Genomic DNA, 15,565 nt, shown 5'->3' with positions numbered 1-15,565 from the left:
ACCTGCCCATAGTATAAGAAGCTGGACCACCTCCTCAGGGGGCAAGCATGGGGCCCCCGAACCACCCCCATGGACACTGGGAGGTGGTCTGCCCCACTGGAGAGTGCCTCCCAGGAGCCCACCAGCTCGCCGGAGCCAGCGCAGGAGCCTCTGTCAGACCTGGAGTCAAGCCACAGCATGCTGGTTACCACTCTGGACTCAACTACCCCCAGCACCGCTCAGGCATCCCTGGACCTGTTCACAGAACCATACAGTGAGTACTCTGGCTGTCGCATCCAGCTAGGCTTGGGGGTAGGGGGGCAGGCAGGGCGTGCCACAGGGCCAGCCGAGGTGGCTCAGGAAGGCAGGTGCCCCAAGGGCTCACCACGTGCACCCACAGCAGTGCATACCACCTGACACAGCAGGCTGCCACCTGCCCACTGCTCGCCCCACAGGGGGCCCTCTGACATCCCAGGTCATGGGGGGCGGGGCAGGCCACCCCTGCCAAGGCTGGGTGCAGGACACCTGGCTGGCTGAGTGCCAGACCCCAATCCTGCACCCGTGCACAGTGGTGTAAGTCAAACGCACATGGCAGGGTCCAGGGGAGGGGGGGAATGGCAACACTGGGCTCCCCACCACCCATGCCATGATTCCCATGTACCACCGGGTGTGGGGAGCAGGTCAGGCCATTCTGCCCACAACATCACAGGCTCACTGTGTGGCAAGGCCCACCATGCAGGGTCACAGATGTGCACACCCAGCCAGCTACATCCAACAGCACAGGGGTGGGGGCTGCATCTCCAGGGGGACAGAGGGCAGGGCCTGTGGGTTGTACTGTGAGGACTCACCCTCTTCCCATCGCTCCCCACAGCTGCACCATCCGAGGGATGGGCCAGCCTCGCCACGCACCCAGGCAGCCCCAGGGAAGAGGAAGATATGGTGGAAGCCCAAGTGGAGCCCCTGAGGGCCAGCAGCCCACCACCATCAGCACGTGCTCATGTCAAGAGGACACGCCACCAGACGGACGATGACACCTTGTGGACCTACACGGCTACTGCCTGGCACCAGAAGAAGCCAGTGGAGGAGCGGATGCACTGGCACTGGGACCAGGTGTAGGCGTCTGAGCAGTGGCTGGCCCAGGTGGACCAGCTGCTGGACACTGTGAAGGCCTGGGTAGCCCGGACAGCCCCACTTGCTGAGCGTGCCGCTCCCATTCCCCTTGCAGCCAGTGCCCCCTCTCCCCTAGACCCCATGTCCCACATAATGATCCTCACACTGTGATGGGCAATGGATATGGCTGGGGTTCATCTCCACCAGGGTCCTCCCACCCCCAATGCCCAGTGATCCCTCCCAGCCCCTCCTGCCTGCCCCTGCCCCCCCCCAGCTAAGCTGGAGATAGTGGTGCCACCCCCGAAACCCGGCTCCCTATCTTCCCACAGTCCTGGCTCTAGCCCAGCCCTGCAGGGAAGGCCGCCCATGGGATGAGAGGGGCTCCCGTGGCTGCCATGGGTCACAGCCTTCAACCCCTGCCCCAACTGATGCCCCTCCCCCATCTGTAAATAGAAAGACCCATTATATAGACATGATGGATGTTTGTTTATTTTCAAAAACAGTTCCATAAGTATATAAAGGTTTTATTTTTCAACCCAACCCGTGTCCCTGCTTGGGGGAAGGTGGTGTGTGTGTGGGGCGTGGGCAGGTTGAGGTGGGGGAGAGGTGTGGTGGGACTGTGGCCTCTCCAGGGTGCCCTAGGGTGAGTCAGTGGGGGCTGCAGGCAAAGGACTCCTGGAGGGCCTCCCGAATGTGCACCCTCTCCGCATGCGCCTGCCGGTTGTGGTTTGCCCCAGGATGTTTATATTGGCCCCCTTCCTCTGGCACCTCCTCGTCCTTTCTCTCCACCAAATTGCAGAGTTCACAACTGGCAGCCACAACTGCAGGGATGGACTCCCCACCCCACGTCTAGCTGCATCATGGGTGCAGCCCAACTACCTGACATAGACATTGAACTGGCCTCAGTGGTCCACCAGGGCTTGCATGAGCACCGAGTGGTACCCCTTCCGATTTACAAAGCTTCTGGCACTGTGTTCCAGGGCCCAGATGGGAAAGCAGGTCCCATCCAGTGCCCCAAAACAATAGAGGAAGCCCAGGTTGGTAAAGCCAGATGCTGGGGTGTCCACGTCTGTGATGCAGATGAGCCTCTGGAGCAGGATCTGGTTAATGGCACACACCACCTGCGGGGAGAAGGGACCTTAGACGGTCGTGAGTCACTGGGGCGATGGCACCCCGGGTCCTGGTGGGCACCGCAGCCCCCTGTCCCTCCTGCTCCCTCTGCCCCTTCCCACTCTCCCCCTGCCTCCCCACCCACCACCCTGCCTCCACCCGCTTTCTCCTTTCTCCTGCCCCGTCCTCCCTCCACTGTCCTCCTGTCCCCCTCTGTCCCCTTTCCTGTTCTCCCCCTGACCCTCTTCTCCCCCTTGTCCTCCACTCCCTGCCCCCATGCAGCCAAGGCTGCCTTACCTGCATCAGTACACCTCCGATGGTGGACTTTCTGACCCCAAATAGGTGGCCCATGGAGTGGTAGCTCTCTGATGTTGCCAGCTTCCACAAACATATGGCCACCTTCTTCTTGAGGGTCACAGCAAGCTGCATGTTTGTCTCCTGTCTGTGCAGGGCAGGGGCGAGCTCGTTGTATAGCCCGAGGAAGGTGGCTTTCCACATGCAAAAGTTACAGGCTCACTATTGGTCACCCCACTGCCCCATCACTGCCCAGAACCCACCAAGCAGACCTGGGGGGATACTGCCAGACTTGTCTGGGAGGGCTGCCAGGGTACCAGCTCTTCCTGCATCATCTGTCACTAGGTTACCTCTCTCACCCAGTAAAGGCCCCACACCCTCTCTGATCACTCTCCTATTGTTAACATGCTTATAGAAACCCTTCTCGTTATCCTTCACAGTCCTTGCTAGCTGCAGTTCCAATTGTGCTTTTGCTTTCCTGATTACTCCCTGGCTTTCTCCATCCATGTATTTATACTCATCCTTAGTCATCTGTGCAAATTGCCACTTCTTATATGCCTGCTTCTTGAGTTTGAGCTCGACAAGGATTTCCCTGTTAAGACAAGCTGGGTGCCTACCATATTTGCTTTTCTTACTGTGCATCAGGATGATTTATTCCTGTGCCTTCAATAAGACTTCTTTAAAATACTGCCAATTCTCCTGAACTCCTTTCCCCGTCTTATCCATTTGCCAAGGGACCCTGCCCATCACTTCTCCCAGGGAGTCAAAGTCTGCTCTTCTGAAATCAAGGGTCTGTATTTTACTGCTCATCTTCCTTTCATCAGGATCCTGAAATCCACCATTTCACGCTTGCTTCAGCCGAGGTTGCCACTCACTTCTACTTCTCCTACTAGTTCTTCCTTGTGTGTGAGCAGCAGCTGAAGCTGCACATGGGTCCTGGTCAGTTCCTTCAGCACTTGTATCAGGAAGTTATCTCCAAAATTCTCAAAATACTTCCTGGATTGTCTGTGCACTGCTGTCTGTCTGAGAAGGGTGGAAAATCCATAGAGTACACCAAAGCACTGAGATCAAGGTCCAACCGTTTAGACCCCATTTTGATTTTATTCCAGGTATCATAATTAAATCCGCAATTATAGTTAAAACTATATAGGGTCAAATGTACAAAAGTGCCTGAGTGACATGCTCTTAAATAACTTAGGTACTTTTCAAATTTTGACCCTCGTTTTCAAAAGTGACCTTATAACTTAGCAATCTAAATTCCACTGATTTTCCACAAGACTTATGTTCCTAAATGCCTAAGTCAGAATTGAAAAGAGGACTTAATTGTTTTGAAATGCTAGCCTCAGTAGTTTGCATAGCTCATACAACAAATTCGAGTGGAGAGATTTATCAGAAATCATCAAAGCAGGTTAACTAGATCTACACTTAGAAGCAAGGTACAAAAAACCTGCAGTGTTTATAAATAAACACTAAAATGTGAAGAGAAGGATTCCTCAAATAACTATATCAAAACCTTTGCTGGTGCCTAATAAATAAGAAGTAAATCTTTGGAGCTAACTCACACCGAACTTCGGCTATAACCGCAACATTAATAACAATAACACTTAAGTGTTTTGCTATAGTTTCATAACTTCTCTTATAATTAACAATCCAACCTCCCAAACTCTATGAAGTATTTGACATACTCTACCCATACTATTTGCTACTGAAGTATTCAGTTATGCAATAACTATCACCCTAACTGCCCTAAAATAAAAGCAAATATACTATCTGATTTTATCTGACCTAGTTAGTGAATTGTATAGCTTAAATAATATGAGCCAATGCTTATAATAGGATTCTCTTTGTTTACCTTCTTTTTAATACAGTTTACCATTTTGTTATTGCTGTTACTCAAAAAAGAAATACAAGTCTCTTGAATGTAAATTAAAAATAGATTGAAATGTTGGTCTTATATGGCATTATTAAAAAAAAAGAGTGAGCACACATGCAACCATGTAAAATAAAAAGGAATCAATTAGGATTTTGAATTTTTTTTCAAACTTACACTTTGTCCACAAGTTTCTTTGTTAGAGCAATGATGTTTATTCGATGTGATACTTCTTCACGGTGCTTTATTTTTCTTTCTGTTTTTGAAAATGCTACTTCTGGTGAAAACGAATGTGTGGGAATTTCTTCTTTCCCCACAATGAACCTGGAAGGAAAAGGAAAACAAGACAAGTAAATCTGTTAGTTTAAAAATAAATGAAACAATAAAGTGTTTTAAAATGGATTCTACACAGCAGTGTTATAAATTGTCTGCATCTTTATAGCATGGTGTCAGACCCCATCCTCAGGAGGCAGGCAAGTGTCATTATTCCCATTTTACCAAAGGTTACTCAGATGAGTTGCACCAGGAAATATCTGGCAGAGCTAGGAATAAAACCCAAGTTTGTAATATGACAGACACAAGGCTTAATCATGCACTGTGTTCATCCAGCATTGTCCCTCAAGCTCTCACATGCAACCTGCAAGGAAAACGCAAAAGAGGAAGACCTCTGAGAATATGAAGATCTACTGAGATTGAAGTACAATAACTGGGTACTACTGGAGTCAGATGGACGTTTTGTCCCAAGACAGAGTGAAGTAGAGGAGACTTGTAGATGACCTATGCTCCACGTGGAATACAAGGGTTTAAGTTAAGTCAAGTGTTGTATATGGACATGCTACATCTATCTGCCTCCTATGGTGACAGTAAAATGGAGCCACTCCTGTAATCTCAGAGTGTTTTGTAAATACAGATCATCACCAGCCAACACGCAGGACCAGGACAAGATGCAGTAGCAATGGATTTTTGCTTATTCCCAGAAGACTGCTGGGATTTAGGATTCCTGTCTCAGGAAACATTTACTGCTTCTTCACAGACGCACCGTGCACTTGGGCTGTATTTTAGAAAAGGGAAATTACAATAAATGAACAGACACACATTTCAAAACTCTCCTTTCCAGCTAAGTGTGTATTATGGCCATTTTGAAATATGCAATACATCTGAGAACACAGAAAGGGTTTACAATAATATGGCTTCTCTTAAGAAAACTCTGGCCTCCTATAAAGCTAAAATGACTATATATATATATATATATATATATACACACACACACACACACATTAGGTGCTTACTTAAGTGCAGAGAATGTAAATCCTTTCAAGCCATCTTTGCATCTGAAACACAAAATGAGACATTTGGTGTTTTATGATAATCTGCGGGCAATGTAAAGAACACCTCAGAAATAAAATATTGGTGTAAAACTGTCCAAGAACAACAACAATTGGGGAAAAAAGATTCAATGGTTACCAAATCCAGCAAAGAAAAATAAGTATGCACCTAATTTACAACCAATGGAGACTATACAGTGTTCTGCTTGAAATACACTGTAGTCTTCTGGAGCTTCCCGGGAGAGAGAGAACACCCAGAACACCCTGTGTCAAAACTTCTGTGATCAAAAAAAAGGTATTTGTAGATCTCTAAAGGAGGGAGCTCCAGATTTTACCCATGTTGTGATCATGAGACAAATAACAGCCACCGTCTACGAAGTAACAGTGTGAATTTTTAAATGGCTGTGGACTTGTTGGTTTTACAGAAAACTCTCATAAAGAGCCTGACAAAACATTGACCTACTGAAACGGATGAGAAGTATCTTGCACACTTTTTAAACAACACCACAAAATAATGGCTGATTTGAAGAGCCAGTGTCTTCCTCCTTCTGGGAGCTGAATCCTGCTCTCTTCACTCCGCAAAAACACTTTGCTGTCAAAGTCACAGCACGCCAACTGCTCTGGTTCTGTGGCAACTTCCCATTGAGTCTATGGGACCATTTATGTGAAAAGAATAGCAAGAAGGACCCTAGCTTTATAAATGCTAATGTTGATTGCAGCATAATGTATAAGCTTTACTCTAATACTTTATGTTTCAGCTGGCAACTGGAGTTTTAAGATTTTGAGGTTTTCTGAACTGGGTGTGCTGATTGCAATTGGAGCCTGCAGCTGCTGCAGATTCTTCCTGGATGACTATCGATGTACCAGTGTCCTGCTGCTAGAGAAGCAAAGAGCAGCACTTTTCTATTTAGATATCTGTATTTTTTTTTCCTTTTTTAGAGGACTGTAAACCAGAGGGAAATAGATGACAAAGAAGTGCACATCAGACAGACTATATAACACATTAAAAGCTGATGTTTTATTCTATCAGTTAAATAAAATATTTTATATTATCAAAAGACAAAATCCTGCCATTATGATAGGCAATTGCCAGGGCTGGGAGAGTAGAATCATTGAACCTTAGAGTTGGAAGATACCTCCGTAAGTCATACAGTCCAACCCCCTTCTCAAAGCAGAACCAACCCCAATTAGTAGAAGGAGCAGTGGTGGTTAGCAGAAAGAAGGAACTTGTGCCTTGCTGCCCATGCTATGCCAGAAAAGCTTGTGGCTGCACCATCCCTAGGTCATGTAACTGCTATTCCAATAAAGGAGCAAGTGCAAAGCACATAGTGCCTGCTGCTGATGGCAGGATGTATATGGGAAAGTGAGGGAAGAGAATGGGAAAGCAGCTTGAATTACTGACCAGGCCAGCCTGGGAATGCAGACCACTGGATACATGTTATACACTCATCACTCAGTTGCAGGGCTAACGAGAGCCTTTGCTGGGCCCTGGGGGAAGCCAGTTCTGCCCAATCCCCTCCAGAAGGAGTGAGGATCAGGTGGAAGGGGACGGGGCTGAGGACCAGCCTCCCTCAGGCTGCATCTACACTATGATAAAATCCATTTTATTAAAATCGATTTCTTAAGACTGGGTTTTACACATTCCATTTTATATATTCGACTTAGAGCATCTTTGCCTTCCCACATGCTCCCCACAAAATTGACTTACTGCAGCCACACACAAGTAGCTTAAATCGAGCTTAAAGTGAGTGCTGCTGCACTGTATTGTGGGAACCTAACTCACAGTTCCCTGAGCCCCATTGCATTCTGGCCCCACAAGTAGATGTGGGTATATGACACCATCTTCCCACATTTCATTCCCCTCTTTCCCCTGCCATGTTAAGTATGTTTAAGCAGACACGGATGCTACACTGAAACAGTGTGCCTAGGCTCTATTTTGAGCTTGAGTATGGATTTACACCTCCTGGGAAAGAGGGACTCTAAGTAGACATGGGTGCTACACTGAAATGCAAATGAACCATCAGTAGTGGCCCAGGGCAGCAAACAGACAGTACACTTTTGACAGCCATGAAAATTGTGACTGCCTACGGAGGCCCTTTCAAGAACTTGAATCTGGATTTAGGCCCCCTGCAAAAGAAGACCCTTATGCTTAAATAGACATGGCCGCTACACTGAAACTTGAATGATTCATCAGGGTAAAAGACCCCAGAATACAGCCAGGTTTGGACCTGGAAAAGAAGACCCTAAGGACAAAAATATTCCCTGCTGCAAGCCTTACTTCGACAATGGTGGTAATTGTATAGCTAATACATTGCTTTCATTGAAACATGTATGGCTCAGGGTGGCTAAAAGACCCCCGGCTACAGCCAGCCCCTGAAAATCGTGACCGCCGTGGGAGACGTCCCCCAGGCGGCTAAAAGAGCCCGGCTAAAGCCAGCCCCTGAAAATCTTGACTACCAGGGGACACGTCACCCAGGTGGAAAAGCCCCCCGGCTACATCTAGCTCCCAAAAATCATGACCACTTAGGGAGATGTCCCCCAGGTGGCTAAAAGAGCCCCAGCTACAGCCAGCCCCCCAAAATCATGACCCTCACTGCACGCAAACTGCCTGGCACCTTGCGCAGCATGTCATTTTATGGGTTCGGGGTCAAGCCACATGACGTGGTTGTGAGCGGGAATGTTCCAGACTGTGTGGCGCCTCTGGGGGAGAGAAGGGAGGGGATGTGGGGTGTCAGGACAACATGTAAATGTCTGAAAAGAAGTTTCTTATCCTACCAGACAAGCATGACCCTCCCCACAGCCTAGCTGACACATGGTACAAGGGGTCAGTGGCTGGCGCCAGGCAGTGCAGAAAAAGAGGCAGTTAACAGAGGCATACACAGAAGCACAGACCCCACAGATGCACTACTAGCAAAGAAAAATAAATAAGATTTTTTAGCCTCTGATGACCCTACAGCCACAGGCTTTCGGGTACCGATTTGTAACAGTCCAACTGTTGCCTAATTCCACCCGCACATGAGAGCAGTGGAGATGGAAGAGGCCAAAGAGGAGAACTGTGGAGCATTGTGGGGCACATACAGGACATCTGTGGAGGCTAATGAATTCAATTTAAAGACATGCCGCAACCTCACTACCCTTCATTCAGAATTTTAAATTCAAACTGATCACTACACCTGTCATGCTATTACAATTTTAGGATTTCAATAACATGTTGATTTTAGTGGTCCATAAATCGAGCTAATGGAATTAACAGTGAGGACAGGCACTTGGAAAAATCAGGCTAACTGACTTAAAATCGATTTTATCTCATAGTGTAGACGCAGCCTCAGTCAACCCTTCAGCACCAACAGGGTGGCAGGGTGTTGGCTTCTGGGGGCTCTTGCAGTGATGTAAAGGGTTTGGGGTTCTGGCCGCCTGCACTTCCAAGGTAAATTGCAGGGCCCTGGGCCAGCTGTCCTCTTTGCCCCTCAGTTGGCAGCCCTGTTCAGTTGTTCTGCTGCTCTCGGATGGGCTAATGAAGAGGAAAAGGCTCCCCTGTCTGTCCCCTTTATCCCTGCAATCCTGAATACAAGATGACAGATTGTCAGCAAAAACTGTTAGCTAAATTTAGCTGAAGAATGAAATTCACAAATCAACAAAGTCCTTCTTTATGCTGGCAGCTGCATGTGCTCTTGGGGAGGGTCACCATACTATGTTCCCTTGGGAAATGCTTCTGCTTCATAAGGGAAAGGACATGCTCTCTCTCTCTCTCTCACATACACACACACACACCCTTCAAGGGATTTATTCTCAGCTATGAGCATACCTCCCATGAAAGGTCAAACATATTACACCCTGTAATAGGGAGGAAGAACCGAAAAATTATTGCTGTAAAAACTTCTGTGCCCTAAAAATATTTTCTATTGGACCACAGTGTTTATGGCACCTTACAGATAATAAAAAAGCCATTAATACTAACGCTTTAAATTATAAACCCTATTAGCTGGAAATTTAAAATTTAAAGATTCAGAACACGTGTGAGAAAGGGCAGGTAAGAACAGTTACACCAGTCTTACAAAGAGGAAAAATGAGATCAAAGAATTAGGTGGCTGGCACTCAGAATCATACAGCAAGTCTCTGGTACAACTTGGAATGGAACCCAGGTGCCTTACACCCAACCTCTAACCAAAGAACGCATACTCCTATATCAGGAGTTAGGTCCTGATCTTGCAACTGATAAGCCGCGTCTACACGTGCACACTACTTCGAAGTAGCGGCACTAACTTCGAAATAGCACCCGTCACGGCTACACGCGCCGGGCGCTATTTCGAAGTTAACTTTGACGTTAGGCGGCGAGACGTCGAAGTTGCTAACCCCACGAAGGGATAGGAATAGCGCCCTACTTTGACGTTCAACGTCGAAGTAGGGACCGTGTAGTCGTTGCGCGTCCCGCGACTTCAAAATAGCGGGGTCCGCCATGGCGACCATCAGCTGAGGGGTTGAGAGACGCTCTCTCTCGAACCCCTGCAGGGCTCTATGGTCACCGTGGGCAGCAGCCCTTAGCCCAGGGCTTCTGGCTGCTGCTGCGGCAGCTGGGGATCCATGCTGCAGGCACAGGGTCTGCAACCAGTTGTCAGCTCTGTGTATTTGGTGTTGTTTAGTGCAACTGTGTCTGGGAGGGGCCCTTTAAGGGAGCGGCTTGCTGTTGAGTCTGCCCTGTGACCCTGTCTGCAGCTGTGCCTGGCACCCTTATTTCGATGTGTGCTACTTTGGCATGTAGACGTTCCCTCGCAGCGCCTATTTCGATGTGGTGCCGCGCAACGTCGAAGTTGAACATCGACGTTGCTAGCCCTGGAGGACGTGTAGACGTTACTCATCGAAATAGCCTATTTCGATGTTGCCACATCAAAATAAGCTATTTCGATGTAGGCTTCACGTGTAGACGTAGCCATAGTGTGTAAATCACTGTGTTGTCTCTCTGAAGCCCCTTTGATTTCATAAGGCTCCATGCAGACTGCTTGTAGGCTATCAACTAAAAGGGGGGACTTAGTTTCTAATTTTATTGCTTCTCATGGCACTCTATTTTGCTTAGAATATAAACAAATAAAATATGCTATTTTAAATTTAAATACACATAGAGTTATTAGGAGTGTTTAATACAAACAGAAAAGTAATTACAGGGCAACCCTGAAACTCATTTTGCTCAATCTTGCGTCCTCAGTTTGAATATTGCTACAACAATTATTACATCATTACACCAGTAGATGTCCCTAATCAACTGTTACTCAAGCAGGGACAGATGGGGAGAAATGTTGACTAACTCTATTTTACAAACAAGTTCTTTCAAACTTGCATCAAGGAAACAATTAAATGTGGCACTGATCACACAATGCTACAAGAAATCTAAGTTATTCAGATGCAAAACAATTAACATGTTTCCCTTTACCCTAGGAAAAAGTCTAACCATTTCTGTACCACTATTCATGCCTGTCCTCATTAATCATCTGTGATAACTCCCACTTAGTTACTAGTCCATGTGGGAATCATTGTCAGAGTTAGGATACTACTATTATTTACAATTATATTCCTGTGAAACCTAACAAACAAGATGTGCCAGACAGTAACAGATAGGGTTTAACCTATAAGTAATAATAGGGTTAACATTCTATTCACAGATCTATTTACAGTTCAGATTTATTTAGTTTAACAAAGTGAAGGTTAAGGAGTGACTTGATTACAGTGTGTAAGTACCTAGATGGGGAATAAATATTTAACAATGGGCTCTCCAATCAAGCAGTGAAATGTATCACATGATCCAAAGACTGGAGTTGAGGCTAGACAAAGTCCAGATGGAAATTAGGTGTACATTTTTAAGTGAGAGTAACTGCCATTGGAACAATTTACCAAAGGCTGTGGTGTAAATAATTTTAAATACATTCTGGGAAATATCTTGGTGAAGTTCTATGGCATGTGTTACACAGGAGATCAGACTATTTTAGGGGTAGGAAAACCTGTTTTTGTATCGGGGGCTACATCCAAAAAACTCACTCCCCTAAAAATATTTCTAGGGCTAGTAGGTTTTGTGGGTCCCCCCCAAGCTCTGAGGTGGCACCAAAATTAGAAGGTTCAGTGCACAGAAGGGGGGTGCTCAGAGCAGGATGGGCGTAGGTATGGGCTAAGTGAGGGTGTGGGTCTGGGCAGGAAGGAGGGTGCAGAAGCAGGGTGGGGCTGTGGGGTCTGGAAGGAAGGAGGATGCAGGCAAGGGGAGGGGATGACAGCCTGGTCAGTGGCACAGTGGGGCTGCAGCAAACTCCCTACCTGCTTTGACTGTGTGTGGCTCCTGGAAGCATTGGCATGTCACCTTTCTGGCCCCTACCCACAGGGGCAGCCAGAGGGTTCCACACTGCCCCTGCCCCAAGTGCTGGCTCTGCAGCTCCCATTGGCTGAGCAACATGGACATAGCCAATGGAAACTGCGGGGGGTGACACCTGCAGATGGTGCAGCGCACGAAGCTATCCAGATGCACCTCTGACCAGGAGCCAGAAGGGGGACATGCTGCTACTTCCACTAGGTGCTTGAGCGAAGTGCCACTTGGAGTCTGCATCCCGACCCTCTCCCACGTCCCAACTTCCAACCTTCTTGATCCCAGCCCAGAGCAACCACCTGCACCCCCAGCACACAGCAAGTCTATATTCCCAGCCAGAATTCTTGTCCTGCCTCCTGTGCCACAGTCCCGTGCCCCAGCCCTGATCCGCCCTCCCACCGTCTGAAACCCCCAGTCCTGACCTGGAGCACCGTGATTACTCCTAGATTCCAAATCCCTCATCCTCATCCCAGAGTCCTCATCCCCAGCTGGAGCCCTCATCTTGCCTGTACTCCAAAATCCTCAGCCCCAGCCCAGAACTCCGTTGTGCACCCTGAGTTCTTCATCTCCATACCAAAGCCTATACCGTCAGCCAGAACTCTCATCCTGCCCCAGAACCGCAACAAGCTTGTTTTCCTGATCCATTTACAAATGTGGCCCATGGACTTATCTAATGCTCATTCAGTAGGTAATACATATCACCTGAAACCAGACCTGGATCCAAACACTATTTTCCTCAGTCCATCTGTACTAATTAGGCAGCTTTACCAAGAAAGTTTTGGGGTAATCTTTTTTTTTTTTATCACTAAGGCTGTTCTTGTGGCCTTTCCAGAGAAGGCTGTTTACCAGAAGGGCTCTAGTTACAGTGGCTTTGTAGACATGCACTGTGCACAAATGATGATGTGCATCTCACTAATTCGGGGATAATAGCATTGACAATTCTTTAATTAAATTGTGCCTTTTCAAAGGGAATATCATCTCAGAGCTTACATACCCTAGAAAAAGGAACTCAGATATATATATGGACTACGTCTACACTTTTTGAAAGGACCCTGGGAACTTCCAGATCCCCTTGTGCCTATCTGCTGATAGGAATAAGGGGATTTCAAAGTTTCCGGGGTCCTTTTGAAAAGGAGCCCCGTCTGGACAAGCCGCGTGGCAGCAAAAAGTGGCAATTTCAAAGAGCCGTAGCCGGTGGCATCCTAATGAGGCACTGAATACACATTTCAGCACCTCATTAGTAATCTTCGAAATCATGGCCATTTTGAAGATTTGGGCTAGTGTAGATGTATCCCTGATGAATAGAAAGCATCTATGCTGCTCAAAAAAGAATGAGGTGAAGCTGTTGTGATGCCAAACTGGGCGTTCACCTTTTTATGACAGGTCGACTGTAACATAAATCTTACAAATATTGAGCAGACATCACATCAGAGTCTCTGGGATTGAAAGTAAGACATTCTACTCACTGATGTTCACATTAAAACATTCTTCCCAAATATTAAACCGAAGCCTTTTCATTCTCCATGTCCTATCATCAACTAAGTGAGAAAAATGCCCATCCTTCATTTTTTCATTACTTCCTAAAAGAATCACAATTAGTGTGGAGAAAGTAAATAAGGAAGTGTTATTTACTAATACTTTAAACTCAGGAACTAGTTGTCACTAAATAAAATTAATAGGCAGCAGGTTTACAACAAACAAAAGGAAGTATTTCTTCACAAGCTGCAGTTGACCCGTGAAACTCCTTACCAGAGGCTGTTATGAAAGGCCAAGATTAGAGAGGGGTTCAAAACAAGAACTAGACAAGTTTATGGAGGATAGGTCCATCAGTGACTATTAGCTAGGATAGACAGGGATGGTATCCCTAACTTCTGTTTGCCAAAAGCTGGGAAAGGGTGACGGGATGGATCACTTGATAATTACGGGTTCTATTCATTCCCTTGTGGCACCTCGCATTGGGCACTGTCAGGAGACAGAATTCTGGGCTAGGTAGACCTGTGGTCTGACCCACTAAGGCTGTTCTTGTGGCCTTTCCAGAGAAGGCTGTTTACCAGAAGGGCTCTAGTTACAGTGGCTCTGTAGACATGCACTGTGCACAAATGATGATGTGCATCTCACTTGCCAATGGCACAGCAGAGATTGGCTCAGCCCAGGAATATCGCCTTGGCTTTATTAACCTTTCCTACAAAACCCCCTTCCTCAATGTGGCAGGTCTAGGCGCAGATGTGGCAACAAGAGGGAAAGGTGGGGTTCCAGAGTTGGACAGTGCACCACATATCCAGAGGTGCTAGGATTGGCTCTCCTGTGGATTCTCAGGGATTTATGAGGTTTCTTGGTGGGTCTTGCAGCTCATTTCACAGCACAGGGAGAAATGAACCCCCCCCCCCCACACACCAAATGATGTACAAGAAATTCAGCAAGGAAATTCCTTCCCTCACCCTGTTTTCACCTCAGTTTATCAAGGAAGGTGGCTAGGGTTGCCGGTTTTGGTTGGACCTGTGCCTGGAGGTTTCACCACACGGCAATCTTTAATTAAAGATTAATCTTTAATTCATGGAGACTCCAGGAAACTCCTGGAGGGCTGGTAACCCTAAAGGAGACAATCTTTTTGAATGTGACAAAGAAGATTCCAATACTGCCCATACAGCCGTAAACAATAACCATTCACAGTTACGGGGGCAAAGCCACATTCACAATGAACTGCTTTAAAATGGTATGGGATCGTCAGGCACAACCCACAACGCTAGAAAGGAAATCTGCAGGGGCAATTTCACAACAGAGAAAGCTTTTATATACTATACCCACTTTTCTCCCACCAGCTTTCTCTGCTCTAAATCATACATGTAGTTTCCCTCTTTCTTTGCCCAAAGGGCTTATCTACTCAAACCAGTCCTGGGAAAAAATATGAAGGAAATTATTAAAGATAGCATAACAAAAGAACCTTGTTTCCTAACCCACTATTTTTAATGTAAATTATGTCATTTAGCTGCTCTGCCCCATGGGAAAAGGGCGAGTTCAGTGATATAAAGGGATATGTAAAACACAGAAGTAATATAGTTTCAGTTCAAAGAAATAAATTAAAAATACAAATATACATTTGAAAACCAGTCACGCTCTGAAATCATCTTTAAACTGATCTTGAACATTGTTCCAAGTTTACTCATAGTGTGGACAAGGCATAACTATTTCAAATTTGAGATTACAAATTGATTGCATTGATGTCAAAAATAGACAATCTGAAATTGTCAATTTTGCTTCAAACAGTCAATGTTGCAGCATAGGTGATGTAAAAATGAAAGAATAGAATAAACGGAAGAAATCCTGTCTCCTTTTTCTCCCATATATGAAAAGGGCATGGATGCAGCCAGTTAATTACATGGCATGACCACGGGATAAATTGTGTTTACATTCTGGAATATACATAAGAAACATCTGAATTCTAGTTACTGCTCCCCAGTTATGCAATTACATTCCTTCTGAAATTTAGAAATTGTGAGCATATTTCACCATTTAAATCAAAGTGAAATGTGCTTG

General features: G+C 46.3%; 1 protein-coding gene across 2 annotated transcripts in view; it reads right to left on the bottom strand.

Annotated features, from left to right (window-relative positions):
* The window catches only part of TMEM135 (transmembrane protein 135), a 433,205-nt gene that overhangs the window by 42,654 nt on the left and 374,986 nt on the right, over positions 1 to 15,565 (bottom strand). For both annotated transcript variants that reach the window (XM_074983922.1, XM_074983931.1), the window contains 2 exons: positions 5,653 to 5,694; positions 4,541 to 4,687 (listed from right to left, as the gene is read on the bottom strand). In XM_074983922.1, coding sequence (XP_074840023.1) covers positions 4,541 to 4,687; positions 5,653 to 5,694 — 189 coding nt within the window. The remainder of the gene's footprint in view (positions 1 to 4,540; positions 4,688 to 5,652; positions 5,695 to 15,565) is intronic.

This window comes from Carettochelys insculpta, chromosome 1 (assembly GCF_033958435.1).
Source record: "Carettochelys insculpta isolate YL-2023 chromosome 1, ASM3395843v1, whole genome shotgun sequence".
In the NCBI taxonomy this organism is placed as follows: domain Eukaryota; kingdom Metazoa; phylum Chordata; order Testudines; family Carettochelyidae; genus Carettochelys; species Carettochelys insculpta.
The sequence above is the reverse complement of the archived record's forward strand: the minus strand, read 5'-3'. Positions and strand labels throughout refer to the sequence as shown.